At 44.7% G+C, this 21,134-nt stretch overlaps 1 protein-coding gene across 1 annotated transcript in view; it reads right to left on the minus strand.

Annotated features, from left to right (window-relative positions):
* LOC146036829 (histo-blood group ABO system transferase-like) overlaps positions 1 to 20,982 on the minus strand; it is a 41,253-nt gene extending 20,271 nt beyond the window's left edge. The window contains exons 1-3 of the mRNA XM_083160698.1: positions 20,906 to 20,982; positions 3,402 to 3,477; positions 343 to 393 (exon numbers count right to left, since the gene is read on the minus strand). Coding sequence (XP_083016824.1) covers positions 343 to 393; positions 3,402 to 3,477; positions 20,906 to 20,924 — 146 coding nt within the window. The 5' untranslated portion in view covers positions 20,925 to 20,982. The remainder of the gene's footprint in view (positions 1 to 342; positions 394 to 3,401; positions 3,478 to 20,905) is intronic.
* Positions 20,983 to 21,134: the final 152 nt, after the last annotated feature.

A 21,134-nucleotide genomic window follows, 5' to 3' on the forward strand; every position in this document is an offset into this window, starting at 1 on the left:
CGCATGCGCACAGCGTCTATTCTACTAGATTGGGAGGTCTCCCAACTGCCACCCCCCACAGCGGGACAATGCCTGCCGCGGGTGGGACAGCGGGACAGGACCCGAAAATCGGGACTGTCCCTCTAAAATCGTGACAGTTGGGAGGTATGTATCCACCTCCTCAGATGCGGATGGTGATAAATCAGCCCCTTCATTCTGACCGTAAACACAGTGATCAGTAGTTTCTGAATATTATTATAAAAAGGTCAAAAATTGTCAAAACAGCCTCATCTTCCAATAAATTCAAAATTCCAATGATGCCAAATATCAATTTTATGAAGTATGGAGGTAATAAAATCTTACTGTGGGTGACAGAGGACCAGAGAGCGAAAGGTGTTGATTTGTGGGCTGTACCTGAAACAAGGAACAACCGTTAATGGAATCATGGCATACAATAGTCTAATATTTATCCCTAACACATGCCCCTTTTCAATTGGAGATCCAGTCATTGGTCGACCATCAAAAGATCGACCCCTATTGGTCGACAGCAAGTCGACACATGAAATAGGTCAACATTGACAAAAGGTCATCATGGAAAAGGTTGACATGAGTTTTTCCGCTTTTTTTGTGTGCCATTGTCAACACCTGAGCATGTGGTTCCCCAATTAGTGAAACATGTACCGTCGCTTCACTCATCATGCCTGGGCCAATGTTCCCTCTAATGTTACGAAGGCTGTGTGCGGCAAAAGATTTTGGCTGTGCAACTTTGGAAGGAAATTAAAAATTTTGTGTGTCACTTATATATAACTGGGAAATGACGTTCAGCATTTGTGTTAACTTTACTTCAAAATGATATTAAACATTCCAAACATTCAAAACACAGCACACAATGTAGTTAATGGGTAAAACAGACATTAATTGAGTCCATAACTGAAAAAAGGACCACTGCTGCTTTGTGCGCTCTGTTGTAATGTCTGTGCGCATGCTCGTCGAGTTGTGTGCGCGCGCACACGCGCACAGCTTAGAGGGAACACTGGCCTGGGCCATACTTTATCATTCCCAATTGGAGTCCACAAGGATGTTTAAAAAAGGTATGCAAAAGTAAAAAAAAAAAAAAAAAAAAGAGAAAAAGGGAAAGAAAATAATGAAAAACTAATTTCAACATTTTCCTGCGTCATCCATTGTCATGTCAACCTTTTATCAGTATCAGCATGTTAAGAGAATATATAATTACACAGCAGAGCTACAAACTCCAAACCAGCGTCTTACACACCAATAAATATTAGCAGGGTAATCCATACCTCCCAACTTTCCAGCTTTTCGCGGGAGCTTCCTGGCTGTGCCATGGAAAACAGAGGAGTGGCCTACAGTCATGGCATCAACATGCCCCTATGACATAGGCCACACCCCTTCCCCAGCCACGTGAGAGTCCTGACTTCTGCAATCAAAATGTTGGGAGGTATGCTAACCTGCTGCCCAGTCCAACCCATCTCCTTCCTAAATAGGAAACAAACCCCTGTAGTGTATGTAAAGGTGCCCACACACTAGAAAGATCTGCGATCGTAAGATGTGCGCATAAATTAGCCTTGAAATCTTTTGTCCGTCCTGGACAAAAGATTCCAGGCAATCGCACATCTTTACCAAAGATTTTTCTTAAGATCCCGTGTGCGTTCCTATGGATCTTTTGTTAAATCTTCTGATCTTTCGTGCAGCACGTAAGATCAGAAGATTCCGCAAAAGATCCACGCAGCCGATTATCGGTAAACATCGGACGATTTATCGGAAACCGGCGGAAAAAAAAAATCGTTTTATGAGGTGTACCAGAGAATACCATGTTTTTTCTTCTAGAATAGTCCATGAGTAGAGTGATTGTTTGCTTATCCATGACCTACAAGCATTTCTGTTGACTGTGGTGAATAATTTCCTTATCATTATTTATTTATTTATTAACAGTTTCTTATATAGCGCACACATATTCCGTAGCGCTTTACAGAGAGAATATTTGAACATTTCCATCAGTCCCTGCCCCAGTGGAGGTTACAATCTATATTCCCTACAACATGTACACGCGCACACAGAGAACAGCCAGTCATTTGACAGGTATTTTAAAAATCTAATACCCGCTGCTGAATGATATCTGTGATCATCACACCGCCCGGCCAGGTCAGCACTCGCCGGCGCCACCAGCTAAGCACTCAGAGACCCGCTGCCCGACCCACTGCTCCCCCTGATGAGGATCACCGCCGGCCCCTGCTCCCCGACATGGGATAAATCGCAAGCGATTGATCACATGTAAAATTTGGGTCATCAAGTGCCAAATTGTATGTGAGCCTCCCGGCGGATCACAGGAGAATTGGGTCCGACTTGTCCTAAGGACAAGTCAGCCTAATGTATGGGGGCCTTTAGGCCTTCACTGGATCACCCGTTCGGGGACAGCAACCCCACACGGCCGGGTTGGTAGTCAATGCAGTTGCTTGGAGTTGGATACCGCTTGTTTTGAGTTAGGCCATTTACGTTTGTAGTTGGGGTGGAGTTATAGTTAGTAGCCGTTCTTTCTTGGCCACCATTAGTTAATTCATTAATTTAAATAATCAATCTAGCTTAAAAGTTTTGATAAATAAATCAGTTAACAATTTCTGCCAAACCTACAGTATGTCTCCAAATCGTTATTTCAGGTTTAGTTATATAAGCCAAGAATGTATAAGGTTTTTGCATGCTAGAGGGACACATAAGATGTTAAGATGTTTAAAGCTTTTACTAAAAGTCAATATGGTTCCTGGGGCTGTGGATGTTAGAGAAGGGAGGGCCTATGTACTGCAAAATAAAAACAGCCAAGCATCAACCAGTGAAGTAAAGTATTGTGTAGGTTTAAGAGTTCTGCTCCTCCAGTTGTGTGTCAGGAACAGCGATGGACTGGGCAGCATCGCAACGCAAATGTATGCACTACCTCTCCTGGCTTGCAGGAGAGAGGGGAATAGTGCCTTGTGATGCCCCCCTCTCTCTTGGACCTCAGCGGCACACAGAGAAAGCCACCGGACCCGACACGAGTCCCGCAGCTCTCTCTGTGCACTGATAGGAAGGTAGAGCCTCCACCTTGCAAGACGAAATCAGCCCACCTGGCCATCAGCCCCTCTGGCATTTGCCAGAAGTGCCAGATGGCCAGTCCGGCCCTGGTCAGGAACGTCCGAGCCGGGATACTGAAACACTGGGATCCCCTAAATATTGGCAATGTTCGGATTTCAAAAACCCGAACCGCACATCTTTAGTTGGAAGTTTCATGTAAGTATATCAGAACACAAACCGAGATGTCGAAGCATTACTACGCAGCGAGGGGGGGGGGGAATGAGTCAACCTGAAGGGACGGGTACACTTTTGGGTACACACTGCCTCTCCATCAGCAGCAGCAACAACTTCAAACTTACCAGACGCATGACAACAGAATGAAAACCGTAATGTATATCAAAATACAACTCCATGTTCTTTCGCAGAACATTTTATCTGGAAGAAAAGAAATGATAATGATCTGTAAATTGCATAGGTAATGCGCAAAGTAAAGGTCTCCATACCTTCTACAGCCCTAGTCTCAGCTGTGCCCTTAGGCCAGGCATTCCCAACCACGGTCCTCAAGGCACACAAACAGTGCAGGTTTTGTAGATATCCAGGCTTGAGCACAGGTGACTTAATTAGTACCTGAGTGATTCTGATTAAACCATCTGTGCTGAAGCCTGGATATCACTAAAACATGCACTGTTGGTGTGCCTTGAGGACCGTGGTTGGGAATGCCTGCCTTAGGCCAACAGATTATTTATTACCAGTTTCTTATATAGCGCAAACATATTCCGCAGAGCTTTACAGAGAATATTTGAACATTGACATCAGTCCCTGCCCCAGTAGAGCTTACCATCTATATTCCCTACCACATGTACATGCAAACACAGACATTCTAGGGTTAATTTTGTTGGGAAACAATTAGCCTACCAGTATATTTTTGGAATGTGGGAGGAAACCCACGCCAGCACAGGGAGAATATACAAACTCCGCACAGTTAGGGCCATGGCGGGAATTGAACCCATGACCTCAGTGCTGTAAGGCAGTAATGCTAACCATTACACCATCCGTACAAGCCTGATCATGAGGAGGGCACCGCCAAGCCTTTTGTCTTCATGTTGGCATTTTCAGTCTACCTTGTGCATCCCGATTCCTTGGAAGCCCTGTTACACCCACCGGCCAGCACCATGGAGACTGACAATTATTACTTACTGTTTGCACTCAGCATAAACTTGTGTACTCAAGACGCGGCTGGCATAGCATAGGCCTGGCATGGGACAGGCCTTGCCCAGAAATTCTGTTACAGTACGCAATAGATACATAGTTACATCCAGTTAAAAGTGATCTTTCAATATATTTGGTTGGGGCTTAAATCACACCCAAAACAAGAATGTGCTTTATCCTATACTGTCAGCCACAAAGCATAAAGGGCTTTACTCAGTTGCACAATAAATCCAATACTTATTACCTACATGTACGTCCTGTTATGGATAGCTGTAGAAGAAGGTAGTTCAGGTGTATTTTTCGGTACTTGTTTCCTAGCACGGCGCCTGCGATTTTGATTGTATCCATCGGGTCCTAAAAAATCGTGTCGATCGCATCGCATGCAACCAAATCGCATGCGATTTTTACATCGGAACCAATGTAAAATGGTTCCTGAGACCCGATTTTACATTGGGCCCAATGTTAAATGCCCCCCAGACCCCAATTTTTATTGTATACCCACCCTGATGGGTCAAATGCCCCCCATTGTTAACGCCACCCCGCGATGAACGCCATCCCGAATTGTGGCGAGCGGCGGCGGTACGCGTCCTCCGACCTTTTCATACCCCCACTATCCAAGTCGGCGTGAAGCTGATTTTATATAGTGTGGCGAGCACAGCGTGCCTGAAGCATGGCGAGCGCAGTGAGCCCCGCGAGGGGACGTGCATCATTTCACAGGTTTACGCGTCCGCTCGCCACGCTTCGGGCTCAGTGGCTCGCTGTGGGGGGTATGAAAAGGTCGGAGGATGCATACCGCTGTGCTCGCCACGCTTCGGGTTGGCGTTCGTGGGGTGGAGTTAACAATGGGGGGGGGGGGGCATTTCACATGAAGGCGCATGATGAAAAAACACATAGTGGGCTTAGTAGCAGCAATACCATATGTAGATATGTAGACATTTTGGTGCCCTGTGTTACAAAACGAATTGGTACCCCCCCCCCCCCCCACCCACCCACAAACACACCAAAACAAAATTTACTATAATTCCTATTAAACATGATTGCCACACACCGTAGTGCCCATAACACGTTGTCACACACCATGATTCCTATTACATGTTATAACCCACTGAAATGCCTAAAACACATTGGGGCAGATGTATTAAGTCTTAATACGAGATAAATTCAAGTGTGTTAAGGAGAGATAAACGTCTAGCCAATCGGCTCCTTACTGACTTTTTTCAAAGACAGCCTGAGATACCCCTTTTACACCAAAACGCCGGGTCGCACCCGGCTTTTTTAGACCCAGGTTCAAGTCGGGTGCGACCCGGCGTTTAGTGCAATTTACACCAGGCGGACAGCCCGGCCCGCACCCGCCCCCCCCCCCCCCCCCTTCCCCCTCCCGGTGCTTGGAGATGACAGGATGATGTCATCTCCAAGCGCCAATCACCGCCGCCGCCGGACCGGAACGCTGCTGGGGGCAGCCCAGCACTAAGGTAATTGGAAGAAAATGGAATATAGACAAAACAGGCGCAAAAAGTGGAGATACTTGAGGGTATGAGTTAAGAGTTCCTTCCTTTTCAGGGCGGAGTTATTTTCTCAAGCCGGATATGGGTTGACAGACCACGATGAGACGTGAAGCATAAAAATAAAATAAACAAAATTACAATAAATCTTTGTGTCAGTGTCTCTTAATATAAACCCCCTATTGGGTGGTATCATTAATGTGTAGGACGAATTTGATTCTGCGGGGTGTACCAAAACTCACGTTGGATTGTGATGGTACTCCTCTTATCAAGGTTTCTTTCGGTGTAGCCTCGGAGGAATCAAATTCTAAGCATCGATGTAGGTTTTCCGCATATGGGAAGATGACACAATGGACTTGCACGTGTTCCAAAAAAAAGAAAAAACAGTGTCTAGAACTGTGATGTGACCTTATATAATTAAGAAAGTGGGTAGCTGGACAAAAATGGTATATTTTGACAGCGTACCTCACTTACATGTGAAATAGTGGATGAACATATATAAAGGTTTCTTTGGTGTTGAAAAGAAGCGGGCGTACCCCTACTCACGATGTAAACTGTGATTTTCAAACCTATCAAGGTTTCTTTATATCTTTATGTCTTTTTTTCCTTAAATGTGAGTGAGTGACCTCAAGGAGTGTCTCAAAGGATTCTGATAACTCCAGTCCCCAGCAAATATAGAATATAAAGAAAATATGTCTCAATACAATGGTAATATATATATATATATATATATATATATATATATATATATATATATATATATATATATATATATATATATATAAAGCCCAAATGCTTGAGGCCCAACATCAGGAGGGCATACCTTACTCACCCCTTTAATAGGGGGCAAAAAGCCCGTAGCGTCTTCTTTTTGAATTCTGCTGGATAATTTCTACCAAAGAAGGCCAGGGAACCAATTTTTGATAAAATGGTATTCTACCAGAGTTTTTAATCCATACAAAAAGATTTTACAAAAAAACCTCATAGATAACATAGGGTCAAAGAGTTCCAAAAAAAGTCCAAAAAATTCCAAAAACAAAAGACAAAATATAAAACTTGAATAAAAACAAAACATACATCCGAAAGTGTGGCTGTTCACTCTCCTCTGACAGGATCTAAGCGTTTCGGTCAGGATGACCTTTATCAAGATGATAGATAGAGATATATATATATATATATAGTGATGGCTTACATTTAATTTGTGTAGTTTTAGATAAACTGCTTATTTTAAAAGCAATTAAATATGTTTATCTATTATAACTCTGCTTTCCCTGGTGGTCTAGGATGAAAGCACTCAGCAAGTGTTTATTACCAGACAACCTGCCCCTCCCCCCTTTCCCAGCAGTTTTGGGGTTGGTGGCAGCCAGCACAGTACACCTACCCCAGGCAGTGAAGAGAAATCAGGGCTGGTCCACGCTGTAGCTGCAGCTTCAGGCATGTCCCGCGCTTGTCACACAGGCAACGCAAAGCACAGCAACACCCAGCGGTGTCCAGGCTATTGCTGAAAATACTGGTAACTGGGACACTCGCTGTGGGGAAGACCCAATTAAGCGATAGCCGATGCGGTAGTCAGCTCTGCGTTGTTGCTGTGCTTGTCACTGTCTGTATGACAGGTGCAGTACAGGAGGCACCGTGTCCCGGCAGAAGCAGAGTGGTAGTGCAGGGAGAGGCTTGAGCCCCTCTTCAGTCCGGCGCCTCCCTGCACCGCAGGAGCCACTGATTGGGTAGCGCCGGCTCTGGGTATACAGACTCATGATAGACTCTAGGTCGACAGTCATAAAGACGACCACTATTGGTCGACGGTCAAAAGGTCGACATGAAAAGGTCTAAATGCATTTTTTAACAAACAATTGTGAGCCGTCATGTGCCGACAGGCGGTATTTCATACCCTACAATCCACTACGGGGTGGAGGGAAAATAGAATAATGTGTGCCGAGCGCAGCGAGGGGACGCTGTACACTTAGACAGTGTCTATGTAGACATAGGTCTACATTTAGATACCAAAAAAAAAAATCCATGGAAAACTCATCCTGACCTTTTGACCCTGTCGACCATATGCCTGTAGACCTAGAAATTGTAGATCTAATAAACCATAACGGTCAATAAGGTATTCCCCTGTAGTGTTTTTAAAAATAAATCCTCAATCCTTGGAAACAACAAAATGACAGACAGACATGTAAAAACTGTGCTGGGGACAGCTTTAATATAACCTACATTTATTATCCATATATACACAGTAAATCACTGGCCAGTGAACATATTAAAAAGAGTACATAGACAAACAGAAAAACTAACATAGAACCCGATAATTAGGGGATTAGCAGCTTTAGTGGTATTAAGGTGCCTTATAATAGGTGTTTAGTCCAATTCCTTTTTGTTTTGTTCTTTAGTAGAGAGCATGCATAATTAGTAGAGATGTGGGGATTTCCCAGATCCGAGCCCGCACGAACGTCACTAATCCGCGCTCGGAGCTTCCTGCCCGACTCTGATCTGGCCGCACGGGCAAAACGTCATTGGCCGGCGCCGGATTCTCGCGAGATACGGAACTCTATATAAAGAGCGAGCATCCGGCGCCATTTTTCACTCATGATTTGAGCTGGTTAGGAGTAGGATAGTCTGTGTGTGGAGTTTAGTTAGTTAGGTTAGGCTTAAGAAGAGCTGGGTTTTATTTTCTGCTGGGCGACTGCCAGTGCCTAGTGCCACTGTCTGCTCTCTGGTGGTGTGACTCTGAACTGCCAGGGGCTGGCTGCCAGGTGCCAGCCCATCACTTCAATCATACATGCTTATGATTGCAGTGTGCACGGACGTGCGGTGAGGTAAATAGCTCAAGAGTCCCTGGCAAGTACCAGAGGCAGATATGGACACAATATATGAGCCATGGGGTACATACCAGCAATATACACATGTGCAGCAGTGTGTACTGCTGGAGATTCACTGAGTTTTGATGAGACGTGTAGAAAAGGTAGCCAGGGAGGCACTGCCTCACCCGCCATAGACTTTTTACTCCAGAGTTTTGACTATAAAAATAAGAATTTATAAAGGATTTGTATTTTTGACATACTTTATCAATTCAAAACGCCGGCATATGCGCTAGTATAACAGGAAAGGCTGTGCCTTACCCCTACGCACGCTACTGGACTGCACTTGCACTCTATTGTAAAGCGTGTATATTATTTTACCACTTGTATACCAGTCTGCTTGTGCATCTGCTGTAATAATACCCCCCTGCTGGTGTATTTTTTACAGCATTGGCTTATAAATCAGGATCAGACATGTGTATATGACTGCAGTGTGCAGCACTGTTAAAAACTTAACCACTTGTATACTAGTCTGCTCGTGCATCTGCTGTATAATTAATAATACCCCCATGCTGGTGTATACAGCCTTACATATTCTCTGCTGGTGCATCTATTCACTGTACTTCTGAGTCTAACATATAATAATTTTATATATATATATATATATATATATATATATATATATATATATATATATATATATATATATATATATATATATATATATATATATATATATACACACACACACACATACACACACACACACACACACACACACACAGTGTACTGGTGCATCTAGTAATTAAATTAATCTCTCTGCTGGTGCATCTATTCACTGTACTTCTGAGTCTGACATTAATAAAAAAAAAAAAAATATATATATATATATATATATATATATATATATATATATATATATATATATATATATATATATATATATATATATATATATATATATATATATATATATACATACATACGTGTACTGGTGCATCTAGTAATTAAATTAAATTATACTGCCGTATATATAAAATATGTCTTTGGTGGTGCGCAATTGACTACTGTATATCCTTCTGGTGGTGCATAATTATAAATGGACTACTGTATTTTTTTTTTGTGGTGCGTAATTGACTACCGTATATCTTTGATTGAGTACTGTATAATCGTATATAAAATAAATACCTCTATTGGTGCATCTACTGCCATATATACTTGCACTCCAGTGGTGCTGTCCTGTGGTGTAATATTAGATTGCATAACTCCACAAAAATAATGGAGATGCAAAATATGGAGAATCAATTAGGGAAAGATGAAGGGCCGCTTCCTCTTACTTCTGAATGTGCTGCAAATGCAAGTAGTGACATAGACGATGAGATGCCATCAACGTCGTCTGCCAAGGCCGATGTCCAGTGTGAAAGTACGGGGCACGTAAAATCCAAAAAGTCAAAGTTGAGTAAAAGGAGGACACAAAAAATGTAATTCAAATCATTGGAGGAGAAACGTAAAATTGGCAATGTGCCATTTACGACACGGAGTGGCAAGGAACGGTTAACGCACTGGCCTGTATTCATGACTGCTGATTTAACTACACATGACCATGCATGCCCTCTTACACCACCCCCCCCCCCTTTAGAAATTTGAAGAGATGTCACCAAAAACACAGCAAACATCTCTGCCTACTAAAGAAGACATGTTATCACAAACCCCCAAGGAGAGTCCAAAGGGTGTTGGTGGTTGCGATGCCTGACCTTCCCATCGCTGTACGGGAAGAGGTGGCTCCTTCCACCATTTTCAGCACTCCCTCTGCATATGCTGGAAGGATCACCCACGGTGCAGTTCCTGATTTAGATAATGAAGGTGTCAAATGTTGTAGACCGACAGGAGGATATTGATGTAGCTGGCACTGAGGAGGAAGTGGACGAGGGGGATGCGGAGGTGGTTTGCTTAAATAAGGTACCGGGGGGGGGGGGATAACAGTTGTTGTCCATGGGATGAAAAAGCCCATCGTCATGCCTGGGCAGGGACCAATAAATCCACCTCTATGGTCTGATTTTTTTTATCTGAATTTGGACAAATGTATTTCCATATGCAGCTTATGTAAAGCTCCAAAAAGCAGAGGTAAGGATCTTGCCCCCCCTAGGGACATCCTCCCTAATACGTCACCTGAAGACCCTTCATAAATCAGTGTTTAGTTCAGGAACTGCGGCTAGCAGTCCAGGGACACCTAAATCCCTTGGTCCTCCTGTTGGAGCCTGGCGCCTGAAAAGCACACCACCAACTCCCTCCTCGCCAATTTCCTCCTCAATCCAGATCGGGGGGGGGGGGGGGGGAAAGAGTCCTGCATGCCATGTCACCAGCATGACTGACTCTCCTTCTATCCGAGATTCCTCCGGAGGATCCTGCAGCGCTACACCTACTACTGCTGGGAGTCGGTCATCATCCCAGAGGGGAAGTCATAAGACCTCTACATCTTTCACTAAGCAATTGACCGTCCAACAGTCGTTTGCCATGAGGACAAAATATGACAGCAGTCATCCTACGGCAAAGCGGATAACTGCGGCCTTGACAGCTATGTTGGTGTTAGACGTTGATTCAGTGTCCGCCATCAGTGGGATTTAGACGGTTAATGGAGGTATTGTATCCCCAGTACCAAATCCTGTCTAGATTCCACTTCACTAGGCAGGCGATACCCGCGATGTACAGGGTCTTCAGAAAAAGTGCCCTGAAAAATGTGTCTGTGCCCACTGTACACTTAACTACGGACATGTGGATCAGGGCAAACTAAGGACTATATGACTGTGACAGCCCACCGGGTAGATGCATCGCCTTCCGCAGCAGCAGCATCTCCTGCACGCCAGCTCCTTCCAAGGCAGGCTACGCTGTGTATCACCGGTTTCAGGAAGAGGCATAATGCCGACAACTTCTTAGAGAAACAGAGGGAAATCATCTCCAGTATGATTGTGCGGGCATTAAACATGGGCAATTTCCAGCACATGCCATGTTTTGTCCACACAATAAATTTGGTGGTGCAGCATTTCATCATCAGAAGTGACAGGAGCGTGCAGGAGATGCTTGCGGTGCCCCGCAAAATTTGCTGACACTTTCGGCATTCTGCCACTGCCTGCTGAAGGCTGGAGAGGCAGCAAAAACTCTGCAAACTGCCTTGCCATCAGCTTAAACAAGAGGTGGTGACGCACTGGAACTCCACCCTCTATATGCTGCAGAGGATGGAGGAAGGAGGAGCAGCAAAAGGCCATTCAAGCCTACACTGCCACCTACGACATAGGCAGAGGAGCGGGGCTGCACCTGACTCAAGCGCAATGGAGGCTGATTTCCATGTTGTGCAAGCTTCTCCAGCCATTAGAACTAGCCACACGTGAAGTCAGTTCCGACACTGCCAGCATTAGTAAGGGGATTCCCATGATCGGGCTGTTGCAGAAGCAGCTGGAGAAAGTGAAGAAGGAGCTAAAGCGTAGCAATTCCGCAAAGCATGTCCCTCTTGTGGATGAAGCCCTCCATACGCTTTGCCAGGATACGAGGGTGGTCAGTCTGTTGAAGTAAGAGGAATACATTCTGGCCACCGTGCGCGATCCTCGGCTTAAAGCGTATGTTGGATCTCTGTTTCTGGCGGACACAAGTCTACAAAAGGTGCAAAGACCTGCTGGTCAGGAGATTGTCATCTAAAGGGGACCATGACACAGCCCCAGCTCCTCCTTCATTTTCTCCCACACCTGTGCATGCGAGGAAACAGCTGCGATCTCACACAACCCGCTGGCGGGGATGCAGGGCAGGCAGGAGGGAGGGAGTTTGGACATCTGGTCCGGACTAAGGGCCTTATTCAGATCTGAGCTCAGTACCAATTTGTTTGGAAAATGGGCAAAACCATGTGCACTGCAGGTGGAGCAGATGTAACATGTATAGAGAGAGAATTAGATTTGTGTGAGTTATTTTGTTTCTGAGCAGGGTAAATACTGGCTGCTTTATTTTTACACTGCAATTTAGATTTCAGTTTCAGCACACCCCACCCAAATTTTATTCTCTTTGCACAGGTTACATCTGCCCCACCTGCAGTGCACATGGTTTTGCCCATTTTCCCAAACAACTTTGTACTGAGCTCAGATCTGAATAAGGTTCTAAAGGATCTGGCAACGACTGTCAGTGCATGGATGCTGTCACCATTGAAAAAATGGTGGAGGATTACTTTGGCGACAGCATCCAAGTAGACATGTCAAACAGTCCTTACCTGTACTGGCAGGAACAAAAGGCAGTTTGGAAACCCCAGTACAAACTGGCTCTATTTTACCTGAGTTGTCCCCCCTCCAGTGTGTACTATGAAAGAGTTTTTAGTGCAGCGAGGAACCTGGTCAGTGAGCGGCGAAGGAGGTTGCTTCTGCAAAATGTGGAGAAGATTAGGTTTATAAAAATGAATTAGCAATTATTCAATGAAGACCAGGAATTGCCTCCAGAGATTATAACGGGACCTGCGATTGTGGAGTTCAGCGGGGAAGAATTGATAATATGTGAGGATGAGGAAGTACACACTGAAGGGGGTGAGGAATCAGAGGAGGAGGAGGACGACGACGAGTGATTATGACATCTTGTCGCTGTAGAGCCAGTTTATACATGGAGATATTATGAATTTTTTATTTGTGTGGGGGCCCAAACAAACCAATCATTTCAGCCACAGTTTTGTAGGCCCTGTCACTGAAATGTTTGTGTGTATGTCCTATTTTCGCAACATAAGGGTGGGTGGGAGGGCCCAAGGACAATTCCATCTTGCATCACCATTCATTAATCCTATTGCGGAGTCATTCATATCTGGGACTTGTCTTTTCAACGCATAAAACTGTTTGCGTTCTTGACAGTGATAAGTGGACTTGTCTTTAAAAATGCATACAACTGTTTGCATTCCACTAATGAGAGTATATAATTGATGCACCAATCACCCACTGCTCCTCAGCTGGTCGCAGCCTGTGCTCAGATAGGGTGTTACAGGTGTCTCTGGGAAGCAATTCCGCAGTGTCGTTAATGTAGGCACTGTACCTTAATCACAGGTAACTGATACATGACTGTGTCACAGACACTGTAATGCAGTTGGTATTCCCTATATTATGCCAGGAGTCCGCCGCTGCCGCTCTCACCCTGCATTATTCCGGGAGCCTGCCATTGCCGCTCTCACCCTGCATCACACAACCAGATGGACAGGAGCGTTTCTGCCACTGCCTGCAGAATGCTGCCGAATCGCCCACTGCTCCTCGGCTGGTGGAAAACAACATGATCAAGCCAGATAGTGGTCTTATTAAATATTAAACTGATAAAAACAGATACACAGCACAACTCAGTGCTGCACCAATCGCCCACTGATCCTCGGCTGGTGGTAAACACGATCAAGTCAGATAGGTGTCTTTTTGGGGCCTAGTTTTTCAAACTGCCACCCTGTCTGCCACTGCAGTGCCACTCCTAGATGAGCCACGTGTTTGTGCCACACACTTGTGTGGCTTAGCATAGTTATACAGCTACCTAGGTGCAATTTTTTGCCCTAAAATCAATAATGTGAGGTGTTCAGAATAGACTGGAAATGAATGTTATTGAGGTTAATAATAGCATAGGAGCGAAAAAAAAAAAAAGCACAATAATTCTGCGATTTTAGCAGTTTTTATGCTTTTTTTAAAAATAAATATAAATAAGAACCCAAAACGTTTAGGGGGTGTTTTGGCAAAACCCATTGGAACCCAAAACCTGAAGGTAATCAGAACTCAAAACCCGAAAAGTGGCCGGTGAACATCCCTAATAAATAGTAGCAATTGGTATGTTAGTATAAAGAAAAAATATTTAAAAGTAAAAAAAAATATGATTACCAGTCTCTTACTTGACTTGTCTGGCCACATAAATAAGGTGCCTTTCTACGTCCTGTTAGATGGTGTCCCCTGAGTGCTAGGATTTTATGCAAATGCAGTAGCACAGCTTTTGCATAGCCTTTTTATCCAGGTACCAGTGAGAGCCAAATAAAACAAGGACATACAAGCGCTGGCTGTTAAAGAAAAATGATGATGCACTAGGAACTGTATCTTTTACAAAAACAACAAATTAAATATGGAATTCCATATAAAAAAAAAAAAATTGGTACAAGTGCACTTATATAGCAATTACATTTAAAATTATAACACGCATACTACCATAAAGACATGGTGGTCTGGACTGTATTGTCACCAAATACGCTATAGTCCCAAAAACAGTGGCCACTATAGTCCCAAAAACAGTTTTCAGATGTGAAGAACGGAATTTATGCCGATTCCTCTGGAATGGGTAGTGGTAAACCTGGATGACTGTGCAAGTCTGTCGCCGCCTCGGATAGGATGTACAGATGGAGCGCCTCTCGCTATTGCTCCGCCAGTGCCAGAATCTGTCCACTGGCTATTGCCAGCGGAGAGACACTTCATCTGACTGAGACGCGCGTGTCTCTGTTTTCGAAATTACAGATGGAGCGCCTCTCGGTATTGCAGGGGGTGGCGGAAGATTCGCCAGCTGCCGTAAGGGGATGCGCGCGCACGTCGCCTTACAACGGGGGTCTCCGCCACCTCGCCAAGGGTCGCCCCGGGTCCCCGCCGCCTCCCTCCCCTAACCCTGTCCGTCTCCCTGAAGCGGAGACGGACAGGGTTCCCATCCCTCCCTGTCCATCTCCGCTTCAGGGAGACGGACAGGGTTAGGGGAGGGGGGCGGCAAGGCGGCATGGACCCAGGGCGGCGGGGACCCCCGTTGTAAGGCGACTAGCGCGCATCTTGTGCGCGCGCATCCCCTTACGGCAGCTGGCGACTCTTCCGCCACCCCCTGCAATACCGAGAGCCGCTCCATCTGTAATTTCAGAGATTCTTTGGTTTAGATGAGTTAAGTGTCCATATACTGACCTTTAATGGTAGAATTGCCAGTAATTGAATAGTATAAGCTCAACGTGTTTCCCTGGGATCAACCTCCCAGCTTCCTCAGTGAGAGCCTCCTTGTATTCCAGAAGAGATTTAAATGATGACGCGTTTCCCCACCTCCTGTCTGGTATCAGCTGCTTCCTTTAGATCTTACCATGATCTGAGGGAGCCACTGATACAGGATAGGAGGCAGCGAAACGCGTCATCATTTAAATCTCATCTGGAATACAAGGATTACTCTCTAATAAAGAACAAAACAACAAGGAATTGGACTCTAAACACCTATTATAAGGCACCTTAATAACACTAGAGCTGCTAATCCACTATCGGTTTCTAGGTTAGTTTTTCTGTACATGTCTATGTACTATTTTTAATATGTTCACTGGACAGTGATTTATATATGAACATTTGGAAAAAATTGGGATATAGACAAAAAAGGCGCAAAGATGGAGTATCTCCATCTTTGCGCCTTTTTTGTCTATATCCCAATTTTTTCCAAATGTTCATATTGTTGAAGTAAGGGTGTATCTTCAGGGATTGTGATTTTTTAGGCAGCATTGCGCCACGTATCTCCTGTCATCTTTTCTACATAGTGATTTATATATGGCTAATAAATTCAGGTTATGTTAAAGCTGTCCCCAGCGCAGTTTTTACATGTCTAGTCTGTCAGACTATGAGCCAGATTTATCAAGCTCAGGGTTGCCTACTTTCCAAGTCTCCTCTCCGGGGAAAGCCCGGAGTGGAGGCTGTCAGCAGCATTTCGGGTGGCGGGCCTGATGTCGACATAATCAAGCCCCGCCCGAGTACTGCAAATCCTGCAATTCATGGGTCTTGGAGGAGGAGGCGGGGCTAAATGATGCAATTTACATCTTTAGCCCCTCACCCTCCCCTTGAAAAGTCGCGAATTGCGGTAATTACCGCTGTGGCCAGGGAGATTTGGGGGGGGGGGTGTTCCGGCAGTATCCAGGATTGTTGCCCACCTTTCCAGGGGCCGGGAGGAGGACCCAATTTTTGGGAGCCTCCCGGCCATTCCGGGAGGGTAGGCCCCCCGGATCAAGCTTCAAAAAAAAGGATCAAGTGGAGAGTGATAAACAATCAGCTCCTACCTGACATTTTTCAAACCCAGTTTACTTTTAAGGGAAAAGGGGTATGGGGATAGACCAGTGCACAGGTAAATATCTGGTTAATGAAACTGAGTATATTTAAATTCACAATATGTTATAGTTACGGGAACGAGTATACGTCTCGTATAGATCAAAAGTGTGGAGGTGCTTCCTAGAGAGTAAAAGTGAATATTGGGAAAAAGAAGGGAAAGACTCTTTTTGTCGGGGCACTCTATTACAATAGATTTGTTAATTATAGGTAATATATATAGAATTAACCTAGGAAGTGACTAGTAGTGTTGTCAATTTAAGTATTTTGCATTAGCCCTCCGTGAGGTAGTAAGAAAGTAAGTTGTACACTATTATTGTTCTCAGGGAAGTCTACCTGGTGTCAATTGAGTATATTAAAATGTAACCTTTAATAATTGATTTATTTAAAATAAGCACTAGACATTGACATACAATATATTTTTTTTAAATGGATACATGTAACAAATAATGAGGATATTCAAGAGATGAGCGCAATATGAGAGATATGAAAGTTATATCACTGTGAGCTTCACAATTTCACAGACACACCAAACTGGTGTGTGTTAGGGACCGAGAGATAGTTACAAGTGTTAAGCATAGACCATATCACATGACCCTTTCTCGTGGATTCACGGTATTGGACACCGTATTATGTACAATTATATAACAAGGCTTACAACACAGCTTAGAATCACTTAGAGTAAGTGTATCCTAGTGTACTCAATTCTGAAAAAATATGGTACTTGTTTTCCGAGCACGGCGCCAGCGATTTTAAATGCAGGCATCGGGACCTAAAAAATCGCGTTGATCGCATCGCATGCAACCAAAATCGCATGCGATGGACACGATTTTTACATTGGAAGCAATGTGAAATGGTCCCTGGGACCCAATTTTACATTGGGACCAATGTAAAATGCACCCCAGACTCCAATTTTTATTGCATACCCCCCCTCATGGATGAAATGGCCCCCCATAGTTAACGCCACCCGAGTATTGACGCCAATCCGAAGCGTGGTAAGCCCGGGAGGGGTGGCGGTACGAGTCCTCCGACCTTTTTATACCCCCACCATCCACGTCGGCGTAGAGTTGATTTCATCAAGTGTGGCGAGCGCAGCGAGCCACCGAGCCCCGCGAAGGGACGTGCATAACTTCACAGGTATTACGCGTCTGCTCGCCACGCTTCGGGCTCAGTGGCTCACCACACTTTAGAAAATCAACTTCACGCCGACGTGGATAGTGGGGTTATGAAAAGGTCGAAGGATGCATACCGCTGCGCTCGCCACGCTTCGGGTTAGCGTCAATACTGGGGTGGCGTTAACAATGGAGGGCCATTTCACATGTAAAATACCCATTAGGGGCCATTGGCCCTTTTAACATTGTCCCCTGTGTTAAATCTTGTTGATCGCGTCGGTCGCATCGCATGCCATTATAATGGCATGCAATGGTCGCGATCAACGCAATTTTTTCATTGATGGGGGAAAAAAGGCTAAAAATAGCAAAATATCGGGTCAGTCGCATACCAAAAATATAAACATTGCTATTGTGTTCTCAGAATGTTCATAGCCTAAGGTAACTATGTTACACTATTAGATTTCTGGGACTATGCTATGTATATGTTTAACTATATATCTCTCTCTCTGGAGGAAGTCACGGATATCATGTGTGTTTATTCAATATTCTCAGTCTCACTGCTCAGCTAGGGGAATTCTTTGTAAAGATAATTAAATAAGATGTATCACGAATGTTTCCAAAGAACAAATATCTTGAATCTAACGAAAATATGAGTTGGTCAAATCACCAATACTAAAATAACATAGGAGGCAAAAAAAAGTCTCCTCCGCCAATGAAGCACAACTGTATGGTGATTCCAAAGTGCGCTGCTGTCTCCCACTTGCAGCAAGCTGTATAGGTGGGGGATGAGCGGCACCTAGAAAACAATCCTCCAACTATGAAGAAAATAGCTTGAGAGAGTGGAGAAATTACAGAGAAACAGGTGGTGGTGTGGAGAAAAGAAGAGGGAGGAGGAGACCGTAAATACCTCCACATTCACCCCGGGGGATCGGGTCCGTGATCACGCCCGGGTGTGCCGCTGTTATGCTGCTAGGTATTTCAGCGTCTGACCTTAAGCACTTTGGAATCACCATACAGATGTGCTCCACTTCTTTCTCCCTCACCTCCTCCTTTTCCACTTAGGAAACACTCATCCCTGAAGAAGGGTAGTCCTTGAGGCCCCTTAGTGTATTTATATACTGATGGAAGCTGACAAAACCCGGGCCATTTGAGTACACAGAGGGGGTGATCCCACTGCGGGAAATCAGTGATCCCCATAAATTGTCATAGGTATATATAGCTGGGCAGCAGCCACCCCAAAGGGCACAATCAGGGAATACAGGTCGACTTCCCACAATACCTTTAAAGCCCACCAACTACATTGAGTGGCAGCTGGTATAGTGGACATCATTGATGAGTAGCAGCTAGGGAGGCCTTACTGTGAAAAATCATTTTTCCAGCCATACACTAGGTATATAAAGTTGGAGAATTGTCACCTACGAGGATTTTTGTGTAACTTTATTTACTGTTTTTTTTTCTCTCCTGTCAACTTTTTCCTTTTCATTGGGGGAGGAGACTTTTTTGCCTCCCATGTTATTTTAATATTGGTGATTTGACCAACTCATATTTTCGCTAGCTTCAAGATATTTGTTCTTTGGAAACATTTGTGATACATCTTATTTAATTATCTTGACAAAGAATTCACCTAGCTGAGGAGTGAGATTGAGAATATTGAACACACACATGATATCCGTGACTTCCTCCAGATAGAGATAGATAGATACTGTAGATACAATAGATAGATAGATAGATAGATAGATAGGATAGATATTAAGTTAAAACAGATACATAGCATAGTCCCAGAAATCTAATAGTGTAACATAGTTACCTTAGACCATGGGTCTTCAACCTACAGCCCTCCAGATGAATGTCCCAGCATGCCCTGACCGTTTTGGCATGCGCTTATAGGAAAAAAATGTGGCAATGCATGTTGAAACATGTAGTTTCACAACATCTGGAGGGCCACAGGTTGAAGGCCCATGGCTTAGAGACTATGAACATTCTGAGAACACAATAGCAATGTTTATATTTTTTCCAAATTGAGTACACTAGGATACACTTACTCTAATACTGCTTTCACATTGCAGAAATGGGTAATGACACGGTATTCTTAAATGGGACTTTAACGGGTCTGAGCCTTGAGACCTTTCACATTGCAGGTGAAAACCGTTTTAAAAATCATTTAATACCATTCAAACATTCAATCCGTTTAATCCCCAAGGGACACGTTTCAAGCCATTGAAATAGAGCTGTTCAGAGGCGGAACAAGCGTGTTGTGGGCCCAGGTGCGAAAATATGCTTTGGGCCCCCCCTCAAAATTGGAACAGTGTGCGCCAAAGATGGGCTGCAGTGTGTGTGTGTATGGTTAGGGTTATAGGCTGCAGTGTGTGTGTATGGTTAGGGTTATAGGCTGCAGGGGGGGGGTAAGGTTATAGGCTGAGGGGTGTGTGTGTATGGTTAGGGTTATAGGCTGCGTGAGGGGTTAGGATTATGGGATGTGGGGTGTGTGTGTATGATTAGGGTTATAGGCTGCAGGAGGGGTTAGGATTATGGGCTGTGGGGTGTGTGTGTATGGTTAGGGTTATAGGCTGCAGGGGAGGGGGTTAGGGTTATAGGCTGCGGGGTGGGTGTGTGTATGGTTAGGGTTATAGGCTGTGGGGTGTGTATGTGTGGTTAGGGTTATAGGCTGCGGGGTGTGTGTGTGGTTAGGGTTATAGGCTACAGGGTGTGTATGTGGGGTTAGGGTTATAGGCTGTGGGGGGTGTATGGTTAGGCTGCGGAGGGGAGTGTATGGTACGGTTTAGGCTGCGGGGAGGGGGACTGGTGGGGTTAGGATGCAGGTGGCAAGTGAATTGTTGGGCTGTGGAGGGGGGTGTATAGATAGGTTTAGGCTACTGAGGGGTGTATAATTAAGCTTAGGCTTCAGATGTGGGGGTGTAGTCAGAGCTGAGCTGCAGGGGAGGGGTTGTATAGTTAAAGTTAGGCTGGTGGGGGGGGGGTGTAGGGTTTGTGCACTGTTATATTCATTTATTTTTGTGACCCCCTGTTCAATTTTAAGTGTTTTTTTTTTTTGGCCCCATCATGATTTTAGAAATTTATGGATCCCCCATTGTATTGTGCCCCCAGCCACCTTATCATTTGAGGTGTGTCTCACAGAGCCCCCCCTTCCCATTAAAGTAACTTACCTCTGGCAGCATCTGCCATTGCTGCTTTTCCTGTTGCTTGCTCCTCCTCGAGTCCTCCCGTGTCAGCCTTAGAGCACCAGCAGACAGGAATTCACTTCCTGTTTTACTCAGTGAGTTAGAGCAGCAACAGGCAGCCTTGCGATTGGCTGCCTGTTGCCGTGGCTCCGAAGACCAGCTGCCAGTCACACTCACAGGACGGACGGATTCGGAAATGGATGCAAGGTACAGA

This window comes from Crinia signifera, chromosome 9 (genome assembly GCF_055691185.1).
Source record: "Crinia signifera chromosome 9, ASM5569118v1, whole genome shotgun sequence".
Taxonomy (NCBI): domain Eukaryota; kingdom Metazoa; phylum Chordata; class Amphibia; order Anura; family Myobatrachidae; genus Crinia; species Crinia signifera.